The 22,514-nt window shown below is 43.9% G+C and overlaps 2 protein-coding genes and 1 non-coding gene across 4 annotated transcripts in view; 1 reads left to right on the top strand and 2 right to left on the bottom strand.

Moving 5' to 3' along the window:
- FOLR2 (folate receptor beta) overlaps window positions 1–22,514 on the bottom strand; it is a 45,099-nt gene that overhangs the window by 5,916 nt on the left and 16,669 nt on the right. The window lies entirely within an intron of this gene.
- Window positions 14,206–21,457, bottom strand: FOLR1 (folate receptor alpha). Of its 2 annotated transcripts, none has more exons than XM_037740091.1 (5): window positions 21,253–21,457; window positions 18,367–18,542; window positions 15,059–15,247; window positions 14,771–14,906; window positions 14,206–14,620 (listed from the first exon to the last, which is right to left on the bottom strand). In XM_037740091.1, exons 2-5 carry the CDS (start codon window positions 18,532–18,534, stop codon window positions 14,346–14,348), a joined length of 768 nt encoding a protein of 255 aa, XP_037596019.1. In that variant the 5' UTR covers window positions 18,535–18,542; window positions 21,253–21,457; the 3' UTR covers window positions 14,206–14,345. The 2 variants fall into 2 exon arrangements, with proteins under 2 accessions (XP_037596019.1, XP_037596020.1); XM_037740092.1 differs by having other exon boundaries at window positions 18,367–18,554; window positions 21,253–21,361.
- LOC119471958 lies at window positions 15,990–16,052 on the top strand. Its single transcript, XR_005201059.1, has one exon. It is a non-coding gene; the product is annotated as a U7 small nuclear RNA (small nuclear RNA).

The following is a 22,514-nucleotide window of genomic DNA, read 5'->3' as shown; positions in this document are numbered from 1 at the left end:
AAAAAGAATTGCTCATCCCCAGGGAGTATCTGGATTTTGTAGGTACCCTAAGTGGTTCTTAGGATGAGACCAGCTCAATGGAGATAAGGTCTGGTGGAGAAGAACCCAGGCTTTAGGATCAGGCCAATGGGACCCAATGGGAGCTCCATCTCTTGCACAACCTTGGGAAAAGTTACTGGACCTTACTGAGCTTCAGTTTGCTCACTAAAAATTTGTTCAGAATTGTATAGGGAAAAGCCTGGCACATACGAGTGGGGACAGCTATCGGGTTAATTTATAGACAGCCAGGTAGACACAGGTAGAAGTTGAGGTATAGGCTGAGTGCAGTGGCTCATGCCTGTAACCCCAGCACTTTGGGAGGCTGAGGTGGGCAGATTGCTTGAGGCCAGGAGTTCGAGACCACCCTGGCCAACATGGGAAAACGCTGTCTCTACTAAAAATACAAAAATTAGTGGGGCATGGTGCCGAGAACCTGTAATCCCAGCTACTTGGGAGGCTGAGGCACAAGAATCATTTGAATCCAGGAGGCGGAGGTTACAGTGAGCTGAGATCATGCCACCGCGCTCCAGCCTGAGTAACAGAGCAAGACTCCATCTCAAAAAAAAAAAAGTTAACATATAGAAGTCAAGGGTCACAAAAATTAAAATTGCCTCAAATCTGTTAAACAACAATATATTACTGTCTGGCATTTCTGAAAACATAATTAAGCAATTTTTGATGGCCTTTTAAACGTTGTAAAAATAAATACACATCACATGCAATGTGCCATCCTCACCATTTCTAACTGTACAGTTCAGCAGTGTTAAATATATTCATACTGTTTGCAACCAATCTTGGAAACATTTTTATTCTGCAAAACTGAGACTCTATATCCGTTAAACAACTCCCCATTTTCCCTTTCCCTAGCCCCTGGCAACCACCATTCTACTTTCTGTCTCTGGGATTTGGACTACTGTACCGTAGGTAAGTTCCTTGTCTAAGTGGAATCATGCATATTTGTCTTTTTGTGACTTTTTTTTTTTTTTTTGAGACGGTGTCTCACTCTGTCGCCCAGGCTGGAGTGCAGTGGCATGATCTTGGCTTACGGCAACCTCTGCCTCCCTGGTTTAAGCAATTCTCCTGCCTCAGCCTCCCAAGTAGCTGGGACTACAGGCATGTGCCACCACATGCAGCTAAGTTTTTATATTTTTAGTAGACACAGGGTAGCCAGGATGGTCTCCATATCCTGATCTCGTGATCCTCCCACCTTGGCCTCCCATAGTGCTGGGATTACAGGTGTGAGCCACCATGCCTAGCCCTCATTGTAACTTTGACTTACATTTCCCTAATGATTAGTGATATTGAGCATGTTTTCCTATGCTTGTCAGCCATTCGTATATCTTCTTTGGAAAAATTTCTATTCAAGTCCTTTGCCCATTTTAAAAATTGAGTTATTTGTTTTTTGTTGAGTCGTAGTATTCTTTTATGTATTCTGGATTCACCCCTTATCATGTATACGATTTGCAAATATTTTCTCCCATTCTGTGTGTTGCCTGTTGATTGTCCTTTGATGCACAGAAGTTTTTAATTTTGCTGTAGTCCAATTATCTATTTTTACTTTTGTTTCCTGTGCTACTGGTGTCATCTTCAAGAGCTCATTGCCTAATTCAATGTCATGAAGCAGTTTCCTTAGGTTTTCTTCAAAGACTTTCATCATTTTTGCTTTTATGTTTATTTAGGTCATGGATCCATTTTGAGTTGTTTTTTAATATTGTATAAAGATGTATTTATACAAATGTGTTATACCTGTGTAAAGGTGTAAGATAAAGGTCCAACTTTTTTTTTGCATACGAATATCCAGTTGTGTCCCAGCACCATTTGTTGGAGACTATTCTTTTCCCCATGTTTCAACACCTTGCCAAAAACCTGGACTCTCAGTTCGATTCCATTGATGTATATGTCTCTTCTTATGCCACTACCATGCTGTCTTGATTATTGTAGATTTGTAGTAAGTTGTGAAAGTGAAAAGTGTGACTTCTCCAATTCTTTTCTTTTTCAAGATAGTTTTGGCTATTCTAGATCTCATTCATGTCCATATGAATTTTAGGATCAGGTTTTCAGTTTCTGTAAAAAAGCCAGCTGGGATTTTGACAGGTCTTTTCTTTTCTTTTCTTTTCTTTTCTTTTCTTTTCTTTTCTTTTCTTTTCTTTTCTTTTCTTTTCTTTTAAGGGGTCTGCCCTGCAGACTCCGATTCAATGATAGTCTCAAACCCTTTTGGAATTGACAGGTCTTGAGATGAATTTGTAGATCAGTTTGGGGGAGTATTGCCGTTTTAACAATATTAAGTGTTCTGATTGATGAACATGAGATTTACTTCTGTGTATTTAGGTTTTCAATGTCTTTCAATAATATTTTATAGTTAAAAAAAAAGAAAAATTTTATAGTTAAAGTCTTTTACTTCTTTTGTTAAACTTATTCCTACATATTTTATTATTTTTGATGCTATTATGAATGGAATCATATTCTTCCATTCCTGGAATAAATCCTGCTTGGTAATAATATATACTTTTGACATGTTGCTGGATTCAGTTTGCTAGTATTTGATTAAGACGATTTACATCTTAATTCATAAGAGATAGTGATCGGTGTTTTCTTTTCTTGTGATATCTTTGCCCAATTTTGTAGCAGAGTAATACTGGCTCATATGATACTTATAGAATGAGTTGAGAAATATTTCCTCCTTTTATTTTTTTGGAAGTGTTTGTGAAGGATTGGTATGAATTATTCTTTAAACATTTGGTCCAGGTGTGGTGGTTTATGCCTGTCATCCCAGCACTTTGAGAGGCAGAGGTGGGAGGATCACTTGAGCTCAAGAATTTGAGACCAGCCTGGGAAACAATGAAATATTTTCTCTACTAAAAATAATTTTTAAAAAATTAGTCAGGCATGGTGGCATGCACCTGTAATCCCAATTACTTGGGAGGCTAGGGTGAGAGGATTGCTTGAGCCCAGGAGGTTGAGGCTACAGGAAGCTGTGATCATGCCATTGCACTCCAGCCTGGGTGACAGAGTGATACCCTGCCTTGAAAATAAATAAATAAATAAATAAATAACGGTTTGTAGAAACCACAACTGAGGCCATCTGGCCCTGAAATTTTCTTTGTGAGAAATTCAAAAATTACTAATTCAACTTCTTTACTTGTTACAGGTCTATTTGTATTCTTTACTTCTTATGTTATCTTTGGTAGTTTGTGTCTTTATAGACATTTGTTCACTTTTCTGTGTTATCTAATATGTTGCATACAATTCTTTATACTATTCCTTTATAATCCTTTTTATTTCTGTAAGGTCAGTACTGATGTTCCCTTTGTCATTCCTGATTTTATTGAGTTGATTCTTCCCTCTTTTTTTCTTCATCAATCTAACTAAAGCTCATCGGTTTTGTCGGTCTTTTTAAAGAACTAACTTTTGATTTTGTCGATTTTTGGTGTCTTTCTATCCTCTATTCTATTTATTTTTGCTCTAATCTTTATTATTTCCTTCTTTTTCCTAGTTTATTTTGCTCATCCTTCTATTTTGTTTTGTTTTGAGACAGGGTCTCACTCTTTCGCCCAGGCTGGAGTACAGTGGTGCCATCTCAGCTCACTGCAACCTCTGCCTCCCAGGCTCAAGCAATCCTCCTACCTCAGCCTCCCAGGTAGCTGGGACTACAGGCATGCGCCACCACACCTGGGTAATTTTTGTATTTTTTGTAGAGATGGGATTTCACCGTGCTGCCCCTACTGGTCTTGAACTCCTGGGCACAAGTGATCTGCCTGCCTCAGTTTCCCAAAGTGCTGAGATTACAAGTGTGAGCCACCGTGCCTGGCCCTTTTTTTTTTTTTTTTAAGTTGGGGTTTCACCATATTGGTCAGGCTGGTCTTGAACTCCTGACCTCAGGTGATCTGCCCACCTCAGCCTCCCAAAGTGCCGGGATTACAGGCGTGAGCCACTGAGCCCGGCCTGTTTTGTTTTGTTTTAAGGTAGTAGGTTAGCTTATGGATTTAAGATCATTATTCTTTTTCATATTGCCATTTACAAATCTAAATTTCCCTCCAAGCACCGCTTTAGCTACCTCCCATAGGTTTTGGTATTTTGTGTTTTCATTACATTAATCTTAAAGCATTTTCTAATTTCCCTTGTGATTTAAACTTTAACTCACAGGTTACTTAGGAGTGTATTTAATTTATACATATTTGTGAATTTCCTAAATGTTCTTATCTTACTGATTTTTAATGTCATTCCATTGTGATCAGGGAAGATATTTTCTTCTATTTCAATTGTTTTTAATTTATTAGTACCTTTTTTACAGCCCAAAATATGTTTCATGTGTACTTGAGAAGAACATATATTCTGCTGTTGCTTGGTTGGGGTGTTCTGTAGCTATCTGATAGATCTACTTGGTTTATAGTGTTCAAGTTCTCTATTTCCTAGTTGATCTTCTGTCTATTCTATATATTGCTCATAGTGGGATATGGAAATATCCAACTGTTATTGTCATATAATGTATTTCTCAATTCAATTCTGTTATTTTTTGCTTCATGTGTTTTGGGACTCTTTTGGTAGTTGCCTTTATGTTTTTATTTGCCATGTCTTCTTGGTGGATTGATCTTTTATCATTTTTAAATGTCTTCCTTTGTCTCTTAACAATTTTTGTCTTAAATTCCTTTGTCAGTATCATTACATCATCTATACAGGAACCAGGTACAAATTACACCTGTTTAGTAGAGACAGGGTCTCACTATGTTGCCCAGGCTGGTCTCAAACTCTTGAGCTCAAGTAATCCTCCTGCCTCAGCTCTCTAAAGTAAAATAATTTGTATTCTTAACAAAGTACTGTAGCTTTACTTGTTTTTACTAGTTTTTCTTTCTTTCTGTTTTTTTTTTTTTGAGCTGGAGTTTCACTCCTCTTGCCTAGGCTTGAGTGCAATAGTGCAATCTCAGCTCACTGTAACCTCCACCTCCTAGGTTCAAGCAATTCTCCTGCCTCAGCCTCCCAAGTAGCTAGGATCTTTCAACTTTTATACTAGAGATATAAAATTGATTTACCCACTGCAATTATAATATTTAAATATTTTGAATTGGACAACATACTTACTTTTTTTTTTTGAGACACTCTTTCTCTGTTGGCCAGGTTGGAGTGCAGCAGCGTGATCTTGGCTCACTGCAACCTCCGCCTCCAGGGTTCAAGTGAGTCTCCTTCCTCAGCCTTCCAAATAGCTGGGATTACAGGCCTGTGCCTAGCTAATTTTTGTATTTTTGGTAGATGCAGATTTCACCATGTTGGCCAGGCTGGCCTCACACTCCTGACCTCAGGTGATCCACCTACCTCAGCCTCCTAAACTGTTGGGATTACAGGTGTGAGCCACCACGCCAGGCCTGACAACGTACTTACTTTTACCAGTGAGTTTTATACTTTCATATGTTGTCATGTTACTAATTAACATCCTCTTTTTTTACCTTAAATAACTTTCTGTAGCATTTCTTATAAGACAGGTCTAATGGTGATACACTCATCTTTTATTAGTCCCAGGAAGTCTTTATCATCCTCCCTTTTTGAAAGACAGGGTTACTTGGTATTGTATTCTTGGTTAAAATTTATTTTTCCTATAAGGATTTTGAATATATTATTCTATTTCTTTCTGGTTTGCAAGATTTCTGCTGAAAAACCCACTGATAATCTCATGGGTTTCCTTGCATGTAATATTTCACTTTTCCCTTGCTGCTTTCAAAACTTTGTCTTTAACTTCTGACAGTTTCATTATGAAGTGTCTTGGTGTGGGTCTCTTTGGATTAGTCTCATTAGATGTCCTTTGGGCTTCCTAGTTCTGAATTTCTATTTCTTTCCCCAGGTTCTGGATGTTTTCTGCCATTATTTCTTTGAATATGTTTTCTAGCCATTTCTCTTTGTTTTATCCTTTTTATATACTGATAATGTGTATGTGGTTATGTGTAATGGTGTTCCATAAGTCTCTTAAATTATCCTCAGTCTTTTTCATTATTTTTTCCTTTTTGGTCCTCAGATTTTGTAATTTCCAGTAACCTGTCTTCAAATTCACTATTTTTTTCCTACTTGATCTAGTTTAATTTTTCATTTCAGTTATATATTCTTCAGCTCTACTATTTCTATTCAGTGCTTTTTAAATACTTCCTTTCTCTTTATTAAAATTGTCAGTTTGTTCTTACATTGCTCACCCCATCCCGGTAAGCATCTCCATGACCATTATTTTGAATTCTCTGTCAGGTAAATCACATATCTACACTTCACTCAGATCAGCTTCTGTATATTCATCTTGTTCTTTTGTTTAGAACATATTCCTCTATTACTTTATTTTCCTTGACTCTCTGTGTTGGTTTCTGCACATTAGATAAAATAACTATCTGTATTAGTCCATTTTCATACTGCTGTAAAGAACTTCCCAAGACTGGGTACCATATAAAGGAAAGAGGTTTAATTGGCTCAAAGTTCAGCATGGCTGGGAAGGCCTTAGGAAACTTACAATCACAGCTGAAGGCGAAGGGGAAGCAAGGCACCTTCTTTACAAGGCAGCAGGAGGGGGAGGAGCTTCTTATAAAACCATCAGATCTCGTCAGAACTCACTATCACAAGAACAGTATGGGGGAAACTGCCCCCATGATTCAGTTACCTCCACCTGGTCTCTCCCTTCGCTCATGGGAATTAGGGGGATTATATGTCAAGATTAGATTTGGCTGGGGACACAAAGCCTGACCGTATCACTATCTCTCTTACTCTTGTCTAGCTGACCTCGTGTAGGAGAAGGCTCTCGCCTATCTGTCTGACCAGAGATTTTAAGGTGCCTCTCAAGTTTTTATGTTTGTCCAGACCTCTATTCTGTTGTTGGTGCCCACCTGGAGTTTCTGTCATATCATTTTAGTATTCTGAGACCAATAAGGCAGAAGCCAGATTCTGTAGGTATAGCTGGAAAGTTTGGAGTGTTGGGTATGTGTTTCAGCTACTTCTATTTTTATGGTAAAGCTGAATACAGGTGTTTATCTCTCATTCTGTCTGCACTAAGCTGAGAAGAAGATCTGTATCTTTGGCAAATGCCTATACTAACATTCAGGTTGCACCTTCTGATCCTGGGGAAATAGCTGTTGGAAGCCTGACTATTACATGTTCACTTCTTTGTTTTCTGTGGTCTCAGCCCCACCCAAGAATACAAAGCTCCATCAACATCAAGAGCTAGGTCATTAAGGAGACAGTCCCCAGGGTGGGAGCCATAGAAGTTGTGGCACTCAGTGCATGGCCAAGCTCCTTCCTGGAAGAATAAGTAGACCTGGATTTATTTACGGGGTGGGCCAGGGGAAAGTTTCATGAAATTCCCTTGCTAAGCTGTAATAAGGCTATTGTTTGTTTGCCCCATGACCTCACTGGTGCAAATTTGTTAGCTGTCAGGTCATCAAGTAGCCACTGGAAGTGTACTGTAAGCCACATATAGAGACAAAATAGGAACTAAATATTCCCTCTCCTTTTCTGAATTGCTCCGAGGGAGCATAGCCCTGGAACTGTTTGTGCACCAATTTAAAACTACCTCTTTGTTCTGTGATCTAGAAAAACTCATATATGGCCGGGTGCAGTGGCTCACGTCTATAATCCCAGCACTTTGGGAGCCCAAGGCAGGCGGATCATTTGAGGTCAGGAGTTTGAGACCAGCCTGACCAACATGGTGAAACCCCATCTCTACTGAAAATACAAAAAAATTAGCCAGGCATGGTGGTGCATGCCTATAATCCCAGCTACATGGGAGGCTAAGGCAAGAGAATCATTTGAACCCAGGAGGCGGAGGTTGCAATGAGCTGAGATGGCGCCACTACGCTCCATCGTGAGGGATAGAGCAAGACTCTATCTCAAAACAAAAACAAAAACAAAAACAAAAATAAAAACAAAAGAAAGACTCACATATGCGTAGTCCCTTTGGCTCCCAGACTTAAGATGTTTAGGACAGAGACCTTTGGGAGGTAACTGAAAAGTTGGGGTACTTGATGCATGCCAAAAACCCCTTCCAAAGAAAAACAGGAAGCTGCCTTTTATATGTATATATATATAGAGAGAGAGAGATGAGGTCTTGCTATGTGTCCCAGCGTGCTCTTGAACTCCAGGCCTCAAGTGAACCTCCTGCCTCAGCCTCCCAAAGTGCTGGAATTACAGGTATGAACCACTGTGCCTGGATTTTTTTTTTTTTTTTTTTTTGAGATGGAGTCTCCCTTTGTTGCACAGGCTGGAGTGCAGTGGCATGATCCCGGCTCACCGCAACCTCTGCTTCCCAGGTTCAAGCAATTCTCCTGCCTCAGCTCCCAAGTAGTTGGGATTACAGGCATCCACCACCATGCCTGGCTAATTTTTGTATTTTTAGTAGAGGCAGGGTTTCACCACGCTGGCCAGGCTGGTCTCAAACTCCTGACCTCAAGTGAGCTTCACGCCTTGACCTCCCAAAGTGCTGGGATTACAGGCATGAGCCACCGCACTTGGCTAAAAAAGTTGATTTTGACCATTTTTGCCAGTGTTTTTTTGCTTTTTTTGAGGAATGAATTTTCAGACGTCCTTATTCTGCCCTTCTAGAAGTGCTTCTTCAGATGACTTCTATTTTAAGAAATAGAAAGCTTTAAACAATATTGGCTGCTCATAAAAAATCATCTTTGAGTATAAAATTTGAGTGTAAGTCTACTCTTAACATGAAGAACAAAAGTTATTTTTTATTTCCTGTGTGTTTTCCCCTGACAGCAGACTTTAGGTCCTTGCCCAGACTGAATGTGAATTTCACTTCTCAAAAAGCATGTTATTTTTCTTTCTTTTTTTTTTTTTTTCTGTTGTGCTGACTTATGTCACTGTCTTGGGTCATGATCTAACATAAAACAATAGGATTCTTCCCCTATAATGAAGTTAAAATTCCTAATGACAAGGTTGTTGTAAAATACAGTTTTCTTACACAGCCAAGATGAAGGCCTTTCCCCAAGAACACTTTTTTCTGTTGTCCTCCAAGATCAGGTCCTAATTCAAAATAATATAACTATCAAGGCATTTTTTTAATAGCCAAATCATCTTACACTTTCCAGACAGCTACTGGATTACACCAAAAATTCTCTCCCACACAGCATAGCACTCATAAGTAAAGAAGGATACAAGGAGGGATACTAAAAATAATTAGGTATAATTGGCATGCTCCATATTTTTAAAATCAGTGTATCAGTATTATAAGAGCTGCCTTGTCCATCATGTCCACAAAGTGGAAAAAGATGTCAGAGCAAAAAGAGGGGCTCATTCTCTCTAGATGATATTTTTTTTGAAATGGGGTCTCACTGTCATCCAGGCTAGAGTATAGTGGCACAAACACCGCTCACTGCAGCCTTGACCTCTTGGGCTCAAGCAATCCTCCAGCCTTAGCCTCCCCAAGTAGATGGGACTACAGGTGTGCACCACCATACCCAGCTAATTATTTATTTTTTGTAGAGACGAGGTCTTACTATGCCGTCCAGGCTGCACAGGTGTGAACCACTGCACCCGGCCAAGAGAATTTTTATGCAAGGTAGTGTTGTGACTATGATTGTGGACCTTCCTGGATGGATAAAAGTATATTCATATTCATGTGCAAGGCCTTACATAATGACTGTCAAACTCATGCCCATGTTGATTTTATTCCATAATCTTGTATTATTGGTAGCAATTGTAGTACACATGTTCTAAAATAGACTGTAAGGCCCTCAAGATTTGTAAATATATTCATTATCTGTTTCACCTGTAGAGCTCAGCCAAATAAGACGCATAGAATTATCAAATATAAGTTAGGCTGGGCATGGTGGCCCATGCCTATAATCTCAACCCTTTGGGAGCTCGAGGAGGGTGAATCACTTGAAGCCAAGAGTTTGAGACCAGCCTGGCCAACATGGTGAAACCCCATCTCTACCAAAAACACAAAAAAATTAGCCAGGTGTGGTGGCACATGTGTGTGGTCCCAGCTACTCAGGAGGCTGAGGCATGAGAATTGCTTGAACCTGGGAGGTAGAGGTTACAGTGAGCCGAGATCATGCCACTGCACTCCATCCTGGGTGTCAGTGCAAGACTCTGTCTAAAAATTAAGGAAAAATGTTAGTTAAATCGGTTGAGAAGATGAACCTCCCTGTCTCCTGCTCTCTCCCCAGGTTCTAATAATAGTTCTCCTCAATGTAGCCATGATCTGAGACCTCATGAAATCTAGCAGTCATCGGTAGGTTTGTGCTGTTATGTAGTATGTTCCAGAGAATATTCTTCTTTCATTCTGATATTGAAAATGAATAGATTGGCCAGGCCATTTGATACACTCAACAACTAGTTTCTATTTTTTTTTTTTTTTTAAAGACTAGTCAAGTGCAGTAGTGAGAAGAGGGGAAAGAGAACAAGGAGTTCGAGCTGTAACTGACTGTGAACAATCAATTGAGATAACTCACTACCTTTGGACCAACCTCTATTTTTTTTTTTTTTTTAAAGACTAGTCAAGTGCAGTAGTGAGAAGAGGGGAAAGAGAACAAGGAGTTCGAGCTGTAACTGACTGTGAACAATCAATTGAGATAACTCACTACCTTTGGACCAACCTCTATTTTTTTTTTTTTTTGAGACAGGGTCTCACTCTGACATCCTCGGCTGGAGTGTAGTGGTATGATCACCGCACACTACAGCCTCAGCCTCCCTGGGCTCAAGCGATCCTCCCACTTCAGCCTCCTAAGTAGCTGAGACTACAGGCACATGTCACCACATTCAGCTCAACAACTCGTTTCTATTCTCCCCTCTTGTTTTTCTAAAGATACCTACTATACTTTGCTGACAGGAAATAAATCCATGTATCTGACATCATCACCATAAACTAACACTTGGTTGAGCCAAACTATCAGAGTCCTGAGACTAGGGATTTCTAGCAAAATTTCAGCCCCAAGGCAGAAGACTTCTCTGGAGGAAGATGCTAGCCCAAGAACATGTAACTAGACAAGGAAGGAGTAAAGTTAATTAAAGATATATGATTGTGGTTATTGTCTATTTTTGGTAATGTACTTCATGTTCCCTTTTTTTTTGCTAGTCATATGATATAGCCTTTTTCTTTCCCCTGGCTCTGGTCTCCAACACTCAGTTTAGCAAACCTTACCTGTGCCAACTGGAATAAACACTCTTTTTTAAAAAAAGTCCTTGGTCAATGGGCCACCTCCTAAATGATGACTCTCATGTTATTCACACCAAGGGTAGACTCACTCCTTGACTGCCAAATCCGAGCTTGTTTTTTTTGGAGACAGTGTCTTACTCTGTCAACCCAGGCTGGACTGCAGTGGTACAATTGCTCACTGCAGGCTCAAACTCCTTGGGCTCAGGAGATCCTCCTACCTCAGCCTCCCAAGTAGCTGGGACTACAGGCACACGCCATCACACCCAGCTAATTTTTGTATTTTTTTTTCTAGAGACCGGGTTTCACCATGTTGCCCAGGCTGGTCTCAAACTCTTAAGCTCAAGCCATCCACCCTCTTTGGCCTCCCAAAGTGCTGAGGTTACAGGCATGAGCTACAACACTCAGCCTCCAACCAATCTTTTAAAGTTCATGATGGGAATGGAGTTTGTCTCTGATGATTTTATGGAGCCACAGGCCAAATTTGTTAGAATACTTTCCCTCATGGGCACACCCCTCAGAAGCTCAGAATCATCCCCCAAGTAATTTTCATCCCCCTTCGTGTCCATTTACAATTAATCCTTGTTCTCACTTCCTGTCCCAGGCAACTAATGTATTTTCTGCCTCTGTAAATTTGCCTTTCCTGTACATTTCATGTAAGTGAAATCACGCCACATGAAGCCTCTTATCTTGGGCCTCTTTCACTTAGCATGTTTTTGAGGCTCATCCATGACATAGCATGTGTCATTATGTTTCATTGCTGCACAGTCTTCTACTGTATGAATTCACCACATTTTGTCTATCCATTCACCAGTTGCTAAAAATTTAAGTTATTGCCAGCTTGGGGCTATTATGTATAATGATACATAGTATTATGGATATTCATATTTAAGTGTTATGTTTGTTTTCATTTCTCCTGAGTAGATACCTAGGGGTGGAATTTTGGGTTGTATGGCAGTTTTATATTTAACTTTTTGAGAAACTGCCACGCTATTTTCCAAAGGGCTGTACCATTTTACTACATCAGCACTGTGTGAGGGTCCCCATTTCTCCACATCCTTGCCAACATTTGTTACTGCCTATCTTATTTATTATTGCCACCCTAATAGGTATAAAATGGTATATCACTGGGATTTTAATTTGCATTTTTCTAATGATTAATAATGTCGAGCATCTTTTCATATAACTACTCATAATTTGTGTATATTCTTTTTTTGTTCCGAGAGAGTCTCATTCTGTCACCCAAGCTGTAATGCAGTGGCACAATCTCAGTTCACTGCAACCTCCACCTCCCAGGTTCAAGCAACTCTCCTGCCTCAGCCTCCTGAGTAGCTGAGATTACAGGCATGCATCACTGCACCTGGCTAATTTTTATATTTTCAGTAGAGACACGGTTTTGTCATGTTAGCCAGGCTGGTCTTGAACTCCTGGCCTTAAGTCATCTGCCTGCCTCAGCCTCCTAATGTGCTGGGATTATAGGCATTAGCTACCACACCCAACCTGTGTAATTTCTTTAATGAAATGTTTGTTCATTTCTTTTGCCCATTATTTGATTGGGTTGTCTGCCTTACAATTACTGACCTGTAAGTGTTCTTCGTATATTATGAATGCAGATCCTTTATCAAATGTGTTTTGCAAATATTTCCTCCAGCCTGTTGCTTGTCTTTTAATTTTCTTAAGAGTGTCTTACCGGGCTCGGTGGCTCACGCCTATAATCCCAGCACTTTGGGAGGCTGAGGCGGGTGGATCACAAGATCGAGAGATGGAGACCATGCTGGTCAACATGGTGAAACCTTCTCTACTAAAAATACAAAAAAATTAGCTGGGCCTGGTGGCATGCGCCTGTAGTCCCAGCTACTCAGGAGGCTGAGGCAGAAGAATTGCTTGAACCTAGGAGGTGGAGGTTGCGGTGAGCCAACATCACGCCATTGCACTCCAACCTGAGTAACAAGAGCAAAACTCCGTCTCAAAAAAATAAAAAGAACGTCTTTTAAAGAGCAAGAGTTTTGAATTCTAAGTCCAATTTATCAATTTTTGCATTCATCACCTATGCTTTTAGTGCAAAAAATAAGTGGGTCAGGCTTGGTGGTTCGCACCTGTAATCCCAGCGTAATCAAGAATCACTTGAGCCCAGGAGTTCCAGACCAGCCTGGCCAACATGGAGAAACCCTGTCCCTATTAAAAATACAAAAATTAGCCGGGCACGGTGGCACATGCTTGTAGTCCCAGCTACTCAGAAGGCTGATGCAGGAGAAGCTGAGGGACAGACACTGCAGTTAGCAGAGATCACACCACTGCATTCAAGCCTGGATGAGAGACTCCATCTCAAAACAAAAACACACACACACAATAATAATCAAAAGAAATAGATCAGGCACAGTGGCTCACACCTGTCATCCTAGCACCTTGGGAGGTCAAGTCAGGAAGATTGCTTGAGGTCAGGAGTTCGGAGACCAGCCGGCCAACATGGTGAAACATGGTCTCTACTAAAAACACAAAAATTAGCTGGACATGGTGGCACATGCCTGTAATCCCAGCTTCTTGGGAGGCTGAGGCATGAGAATTGCTTGAACCTAGTAAGCAGAGGTTGCAGTGAGATGAGATCATGCCACTGCACTTCAGCCTGGGTGACAGAGCAAGACTCCGACTCAAAAAAAAAAAAAAAAAGTTGATTTTAGATGGTAGTTATCTTAAATTCCACTAATTCAAATATATCTGTAAACAAATCATATTTGTTTGGTATTACTGGTCCTGTAGAGAACGTAATGCATCAGTTGGCCTTGTTTGCAAGACTACCCAGGGCCAGTCACCTGAGTGATACCCTGTCTCAAAGCAAACAAACAAAAAACGCCTGGGCTTGGCTCTAGATTGGAGCTACAGTGAAAAATAAAGCTGAGAGCTACAAATGTCTCCTAAGTTAGAAGAAGAGTTAAGTATCAGACTAGTACATAGCAAGTGTCAGAGCTGGGATTTGGCCCAGTCTCACCGGCTTCAATCAATGGGAATTGGGAGACAAAACAGTCGCATTGTCGTTCATACCCAAATAATCCTCAAGGCATGTGGGGTGTCTGGTTTATTCAAAGTAGCTGTCAGAGGCCCAACCATGGAGCAGAAACCAAACAGTTGGGAGCTATGGGGCTAAACAGGGCAAGGATGTCCAGGTATCAGACGGTAAACAGAGAAGTCAGCTGAGCAACCAGAGCAGGCCCAGGCTGAGCAGGACAGGACAGGCCGCCCAGGGCCCAGCTCCACTCATGGCTGCAGCATAGAACCTCGCCACTTCCTCGTTGGGGTTGCCCTGGGCCGGGTCAAACCACATCTGGATGCAGCGGCCACTTCCTCGCCTGTAGTTGCTGACCTTGAAGGAGTGACTCCAGATTTCATTGCATAGATCAGTGGGTGTGGGGAAGTAGAAATGGAAAGATAGGCAGGCAGCTCCCACCGGGCACTTGTTAGACCCTGCAGAGAAGAGAGAAGACCTTTAGCCACTGCGCCCAGAACTATCTTGGGGTCTGCCAGCCCTACAACCCCAAATTGTCACATACCTCTTCCATACCCACGCACCTCCACTTCCAAATCCCTCCCTTCCTGCCCCACCCCAGCCTTCACCTGAGGTCCAATTCCAGCCCTTGTGCCAGTTGCTCTTGCAGGTGTAGGAGGTACTGCAATCTTTCCACCATTGCTCACAGTCCTCTTTGCACAGGGGCACGTCCAGTACCCGCTCTTTGCGCCAGCTCTGATCCACCTGGGAGATTTTGGTAGAAAAGAAAGGCTCAGGCACAAGAATCCCAGCAACCCAGCCCGGAATAGAACTGGAGCTGAGGATGCAGCTTGCAGAGATGCCCGGAAAGCTCAGCTCCTCTGCTAGGTCTTGTACCTGCAGGAAGCCATGTGTACCTGCTGAATCCAGGGCCCCAAGTTGGGGGAGCACTCATAGAGGCAGGTGTCCTGGATGAAATGCCGTCTGCAGGCAGGTGCCATCTCTCCGCAGTGGTTCCAGTCGAAGTTATACAGGTATGAAACATCCTTGTGGGCTTCCTGGCTGGTGTTGGTAGAACAGCAGGCATTCTTCCTCCAGGGACTACACTGGATGGGGAAAGACACATGACTCAGCCCACAGCCAGCACAGCCAGAATATTCCATATGCAATATCTCCCCTCTTCGTCCATGATTCCCCAGCCCACTGGAAGTCATCCAGGAAAATACTTGCTGTTGGGACCTCTTTAGAGGAGAGGGCCATCAGAGACTGTGGGAACCCAGAAGGGAGCTCCTGTCTGGAGTTTGTGTCATTCCAAAATTTCTTAATTCAACCTTTGAGACCCCACTTACTCTCACCCAGGTACTTCTGTAGAAACTGGGGTTACAAAAATTAACACATCACGTGATTATTGCTTTAGACAAAAATTAAGCAGGGAAGGCAGCTGGGGAATTGCAGTGTAATAGTGTGGTCAGATTAGGCCTCACTGAGGTGGCAAAGATTTGAAGGCGAAAACAATTTAAATTGTAACCTGGCCGGGCACAGTGGCTCACGCCTGTAATCCTAGCACTTTGGGAGGCCGAGGCGGGTAAATTGCCTGAGCTCAGGGTTTGAGACCACCTGGGCCACATGGTGAAACCCCGTCTCTACTAAAATATAAAAAATTAGCCAAGGAGGGCGAGCGAGGGGAGAAAAGAAAAAAAAAAAAATTAGCCAGACGGCTGTGTGCAGTGGCTCACGCCTGTAATCCCAGTGCTTTGGGAGGCTGTGGCGGGCGGATCACCAGGTCAGGAGTTGGAGACCAGCCTGACCAACATAGTGAAACCCTGTCTCTACTAAAAGTACAAAAATCAGTGTTACAGCTCTTTTAGAATTTGTCTAGCAGGTTTTCTGGGTTCTTGCCGGAAAGTCAAAAAAAAAAAAAAAATCAGCCAGGTGTGGTGGCATGCACCTGTAATCCGAGCTACTGGGGATGCAGTTTTGTTTCTAACTAGCTGCCTCACCCATTATTTGTTCCTGGTATTTGTGATACAGAAAACAATGTATAGCCAATCAATTGCTCATTATTTTATTATAAATTCTCGATAAACAGGAACTACTCTTTTTCCTTAAAAACTAACTTGTGACTGCTGTGAAATTCGGGACAACTTGAATCTATGCTTCTATGTGGCTATCTTCGAGCTTTCTGAATCTCATTTCTTAAGGCTGATAAGCTAAATATTAAAACGTGAGCCGTGTACGGTGGCTCACATCTGTAATCCCAGCACTTTGGGAGGTGGAGGCGTGCAGATCACTTGAGGTCAAGAATTGAGACCAACATGGCAAAACCCCATTTCTACTAAAAACACAAAAATTAGCTGGGTGTGATGGTGGCTGCCTGTAATTGCAGCTACTCTGGAGGCTGAAGCAGGGGAATTGCTTGAACCCTGGAGGCAGAAGTTGCAGCGAGCTGAGATTGCACCACTGCAATCCAGCCTGTGTGACAAAGCAAAACTCCATCTCAAAAAAATAAATAAATAAAATGTGCACTTAAGGCCGGGCACAGGGGCTCACACCTGTAATCCCAGTACTTTGGGAGGCTGAGGGGGGCAGATCACATGGTGAGGAGTTCGAGACCAGCCTGGCCAACATGGTGAAAACCATCTCTACTAAAAAAAAAAAAATTAGCTGGGTGTGGTGGCTTGTGCCTACACAGGAGGCTGAGGCAGGAGAAGCACTTGAAGCCGGGAGGCGGAGGTGAGATCGTGCCACTGCACTCCAGCCTGGGCAACAAGAACTCCATTCTCAAAGAAAACCAAAAACCAAAAAACAAAAAAATGAAATGTATACACGAATTACCTTCCTTTCCTTTCCTTCTTTCCTTCCCTTCCTTCCTTCCTTCCTTTCTGACAGGGTCTCACTCTGTTGCCCAGGCTGGAGTGCAGTGGCTCAATCTGCCTCCTGGGCTCAATTGATCTTCCCACCTCAGCCTCCTGAGTAGCTGGGACTACAGCCACGTGCCACCACACCTGACTAATTTTTTGTATTTTTAGTAGAGATGGGTTTTTGCCACCTTGCCTAGGCTGGTCTTGAACTCCTGAGCGCAAGTGATCCCCCCACCTCAGCTTCCCACAGTGTTGGAATTACAGGCTACCTGGCCTACAAATTACTTTCTCTCTGTTTTTTCTTTAGTTTTATCATCATGTTCAGGACATCCCAGCCCAAAGTTTTACTAGATGCATGAACCAAGATGCTTCAGGCAGGAACATGGCTCATTTCTGTAATCCTACACTTCGGGAGGCCGAGGTGGGAGGATTACTTGGGTTCAGGAGTTTAAGACTAGCCTGTGCAACATATGGAGACCTCTCTCAGAAAAAAAAAGAATTCTTTGTACCCAGCCTCATAACTGTGAGATGGCCAGGAGCGGTGGCTCATGCTTGTAATCCCAGCACTTTGGGAGGCCAAGGCAAGGGGATCACAAGGTCAGGAGTTTGAGACCAGCCTGGCCAACACAGTGAAACCCCGTCTCTACTAAAAATACAAAAATTAGCCATGCGTGGTGGCAGGCGCCTGTAGTCCCAGCTACTGTGAGAATCGCTTGAACCTGGGAGGCAGAGGTTGCAGTCAGCCAGATAGAACCGCTGCACTCCAGCCTGGGGGACAGAGTGAGAGACTCCATCTCAAAACACAAACAAGCCGGGCGTGGTGGCTCATGCCTGTAATCCCAGCACTTTGGGAGGGGAGGTGGGTGGATCAAAAGATCAGGAGTTCAACACCAGCCTGGCCAAGATGGTGGAACCCTGTCTCTACTAAAAAACAAACCAATCAACCAACAAAAACTGTGAGAGACTCTCCTTTCTTGAGCTGTTTAGGGCAAGCAGAGAAGAAGTCACTATGTACAGTATGCAGTTTCTTCTCTCAGAGCCTTGGAGGAGTCATTCCTGGGTTAAACTCCTAAATCAAGCAACCACAGGATGGGTCTCTCCAACTCCATTTCCAGGCACCCCTCTGGGCCTGCTTCCTTCTTTGTGTAATGCGGAAACTCAACAACCAAGAAGGCGAGCTGTTGGCATTGTACCGACATTTGGCACACAGTGTCTGTGAAATAGTCTCCTGTATTAATAGAAATGGAAGCGATCCTCTGGGGGGTCTGTCTGCCTTCATCAGTGAATGGGGTTTGATAGTTCCATGTCCTAATTTCCTCTTCCTGAGCCAGTCCCTCACCACCCCAGATCACCCCCTGGCCCACCTGCTCATGCAGCTTGTCCTCGGGGCCTGGCTTTTCCTTGTGGTGCTTGGCATCCATGCAGACATTGAGAAGTTCAGTCCTGGCCCGCACAGTTGGTGTCCGGGCCCCCCCTACTGCAGCCACCCAAGCTAGAAGGAGCAGCAGCTGTATTGTTATCCGCTGAGCCATGTCTGTCCCTGAAGGAAGAGCTGTGGTAAATGGCACCAAGGAATGCAGAGGTGGGGCCTTAATTTGTGGGCAGGGCTCCAGGAGGGTGGGGCCTCGACTGAAGCCCTGCCCCCAATTTCCCTCAGTCTTCCCAGATCCAATGAGAGGTGGGATTAGATACCACCCCTCCCTGGCTTGAGCCTCTCCCTTATCCAGGTGGTCGAGAAGTTCAAGTGATATAATTAAAGGATGGATTTGGGCAAAATGCAGAAATAGCCAGGAGTTTGCCATAGGTCCACAATGCCATTCAAATGTTTCAGAGTTAAAATTTTTTATGATTTCATAAAAGGTGATACAAAGATAATATAATTTCCATATACCCCATAATCTAGTGCATATTCTGGGATGAAACAGTTACATTGGTGGGATAAATTAAAACTATACATAACCTCACATTAATTTTCAGGTCAGATTTTGATACCAAATCACTTTGTTGTAAAAGTTTACAAAAATGGACTGGGTGCAGTGTAACGTGAGCACTTTGGGAGGCCGAGGCGGGTAGATCGCCTGATGTCAGGAGTTTGAGACCAGCCTGGTCAACAAAGTGAAACCCCATCTCTACTAAAAGTACGAAATTAGCTGGGCATGGTATTGTGTGCCTGCAATCCCAGCTACTAGGGAGGATGAGGCAGGAGAATCGCTTGAACCCAGGAGGCGGAGGTTACAGTGAGCCAAGATCGCACTGCTGCACTCCAGCCTGGGTGACAGAGCGAGACTCTCTCAAAAAAAAAAAAAAAAGTTGACAAAAATGTTTCAGTGGGGGGGCTGCAGTGTGGTTTTTTTGTTAGTTTGTTTTGGGGTGTGTGTGTGTGTGTGTGACAGAGTTTCACTCTTGTCACCCAGGCTGGAGTGCAATGGCACAATCTTGGCTCATTGCAACCTCTGCCTCCCGGGTTCAAGCAATTCTCCTGCCTCAGCCTGTTGAGTAGCTGGGACTACAGGCATGTGCCACCTCGCCTGGCTAATTTTGTATTTTTAGTTGAGACAAGGTTTCTCCCATTGGTCAGACTGATCTCAAACTCCCTACCTGAGGTGATCTGCCCACCTCAGCCTCCCAAAGTGCTGGAATTACAGGTATGAGCCGCCACACCTGGCTTTGTTTTGCTTTTTAAGCCTTGGTTCCAGCCCTTTCTAGCCTCATTACTTGGGCTAATTTAGTAAGCCCCTCCTGGAAACCATGGGATCTGGGGGGTAGGGGAGATGTGTCACAGGGCACAGGCTGGCAGGGGGCAGCCAGCTAGACAGCCCTGGGGCCTTGGGGAGCTCCTGAGCCCCTACCACAGAGCTGGCTTCTCCCTGGTCATCATAGAACTTCAATCCTTTGACCTCAGACACTGAATTTTGGGAGGTGACTGTTTCCTTCTCTCCACTGGTGAACTGTTGTCTGGGCTCTCCTAAAATGCTCAGAATTTATTTCCTGTGACTTCTCTCCATCTGTCTCCTTCTAACCCATTTTCCACATACCAGTTCCTAAAGTGGACAGGTCCTTCCCGCTCACAAGCTTGCCTTGGCCCCATGTTGCCCCTCCTCTCCTCTTGACAGGCGTTCCTTTTCAGGTCAGATTTTGACACCAAAATACTTCACTGTAAAACACTTTCTAGGGCTCTAGGCAGGGCCTGAGCTGGGCCTTGCACAGCAGGGTTCAGAGAAGCCTGGAGTTGGATTCCCACCCAGCAGCTCTTTCTCCTTCCTGCTCTAGAATCCATTATTCTGCTACTCTAGTGATATTCTAGTGTTCATTCATTCTCTCATGGTTGATTCATTCATTCCAGGACCCAATCATGCCTCTGTGGACCCACTCACTCACTAATCTGGACAGGAGGCCAGAGAAATCTGTGCTGTCAGGAAACACCAGGTGATCCTTTGGGTTCAGTTCCCAGGGAAACAAAACCTAACAGTTTAGGACACAAGGGTTCCCGCTCAGCCTGTCCCGACCCCAGCCCTCACTCCACCTTCTCCTTGGCCTTGAGGGAGAGAAGCAAACTTTGAGGCTTAGCTTTCTTCTGCAAGGATTAAATATAGGAAGGGGAAATCAACAAATGATAGCCAGTTTAATCTTTGCAGAATCAGTTGAGTACAGATTGAGGGCCGTCCCAAGTCACACAGCAGGGACCACCTAAGTCCAGGTCACAGTTCTTTTGCTTTTGCCCCCTGCACCTTCACAGTGCTGGGGTCTCATGGGGGCGACCAACACACAGTGCTGGGGATGGGGGCTGGGAAAATACTTTCCCCAGCCCCAGGGGAGGCTACCTGTTCAGTCAGTAGTCTCTCTTGCTGTGGCTGCTTTTGAAGCCAGGCTCTCTTCCTGTCCTTGTGACCTGCGTCACTCTGCAAGCCCCCTTCCCACCTTCCTTGTCTCACCTTCAGGTCTTGGTCCAGTTATGACCGCCCCCGCAACTATCATGACCTCCACTCCCAACCTTGGAGCCTCAGACTAGGAAAGCGGAGAACTCAGTGCTGGACTGCAGGGCTAGAGCCCAGGTACTAGTTCAAGGGGATGGACACTAACTTGTCGTTTAACCTTGGGCAGGCCACGCTCTGGTCTGGGCCTCAGTCTCCACTTCAAGACACTCTGGGCTTTAGTTAAACAGAGGGCCCTTCCAGTTCAGCAAATCCTTAACACATGCTGGGAGTACCATAGGGTGTGTGGCCTCTGGAGGGATATGGGGAGTGTCATACCTGGGAGAGGAGGTGGCTCTGGGTCTGGCTTAGGCTTCTGCTCTGCTCTCCACTCCCCCTTGCCTTATTCCAGGGGACAGCTGTGGTTTAGTGGCCTAGGAGACGGGCAGTGGGGCAGGGAGTGGGAATGGAGCCCAGGAGTGGAGCCTGGGATTGGGCGAAGGCCACTCAGCAGTTAATTATTGCATGTGAGCACCAGCCAGGCCTCCATAAGGGAGTGGGAGGGGGTGAATTAACAGTGCAGGCCTCAGGCCAGCCCCTAAGCTCCACCTACCCCATTTTCTCCCAAAAGCTCAGGTCTGAAAAAAACCTTGCAGCCTGAGCTGCTGGGATCCTTTGAGCTAATCTCATCAGTTTGCAACTCCTGTCCTATTACACAGATGAGGAAAATGAGATCTGGAGGATCAAGGCATGTGGGTCAAGATGGCCAGGGGGAGACCTATGTTAATTCCAGCCAAATAATTATAAACTTGCTTGGCTCAGAGTACACTGAAGTTTATACACTGAACTAAACTATATTATTGGTGCAGTCAATTAGAAATCAAGCGGCAACAGGAGGCCTAAGGTAAAGACCATCCGAGAGCTCAGTGACACCGGGGAACACCTCAGGGTGGCTGCAGAGCAGGGAATACTACTCTGGTCCCACAAATGCCTTCTCAACATGGAGACTGCATGAGGGCCTCGTAAAGAGGGCTTATGCAAAGATCTCTGAGAAGGGAGGTGACCTCTGCTCACAAGATCCGGAGGGTCTTTGCAGATGGCAGCTGGCAAGAAGAAAGGCCTTGCAGGGCAGAGATCACAGAACACCTCAGGCTCTGCCTACGTTCTTGGAATATGGAGTGATTTTAATTGCCCTATGTCCTCAACCCTTGGGAGATAAAAGCCCCTTGATACTTTGGGTGTGGTCAGATGGGTGGCTCCTAATCCGCTATCCTAATCCGATCAGGTATTGATCGATTTACCACCTATGCAACTTACGACCATTCGACTTTACGACCACAATCGCTAGCCACGACTGCTCCGCGTCTGGCAGCGCAAACGTCTCCCAGCTGGGTGTACGACGATGCGGACCAGCTTCCGGCAGCACTACCATCTCCGCGTGCACCATTTCAACTGTACATATAGCCTACTCAACTTACGACCAAATCGTGTTACGACCGGTCCGCGGTCCCGACCCTGGTCGTAAGTCGAGCACTAGCTGTCCTTCTGATGCAGCCTCACGCTGATAACAATGGGTGATAAACTCAAGTGTACTAGTTTAG

Source organism: Cebus imitator, unplaced genomic scaffold (genome assembly GCF_001604975.1).
Source record: "Cebus imitator isolate Cc_AM_T3 unplaced genomic scaffold, Cebus_imitator-1.0 Scaffold79, whole genome shotgun sequence".
Classification (NCBI taxonomy): domain Eukaryota; kingdom Metazoa; phylum Chordata; class Mammalia; order Primates; family Cebidae; genus Cebus; species Cebus imitator.
Note: the sequence above shows the minus strand (reverse complement) of the source record. Positions and strands in the feature narration are given on the sequence as shown.

Bases quoted from the DNA above. Each gene is read 5' to 3' on its own strand.
- FOLR1 (XM_037740091.1), bottom strand. From the start codon at position 18,534: ATGGCTCAGCGGATAACAATACAGCTGCTGCTCCTTCTAGCTTGGGTG. The intron at 14,907-15,058 runs GTACACATGGCT...AAAATCTCCCAG, and splicing joins TGGGGCCCTGGATTCAGCAG to GTGGATCAGAGCTGGCGCAA. The intron at 14,621-14,770 runs GTGAAGGCTGGG...TCTTCTCTGCAG, and splicing joins GGGCTGGAATTGGACCTCAG to GGTCTAACAAGTGCCCGGTG.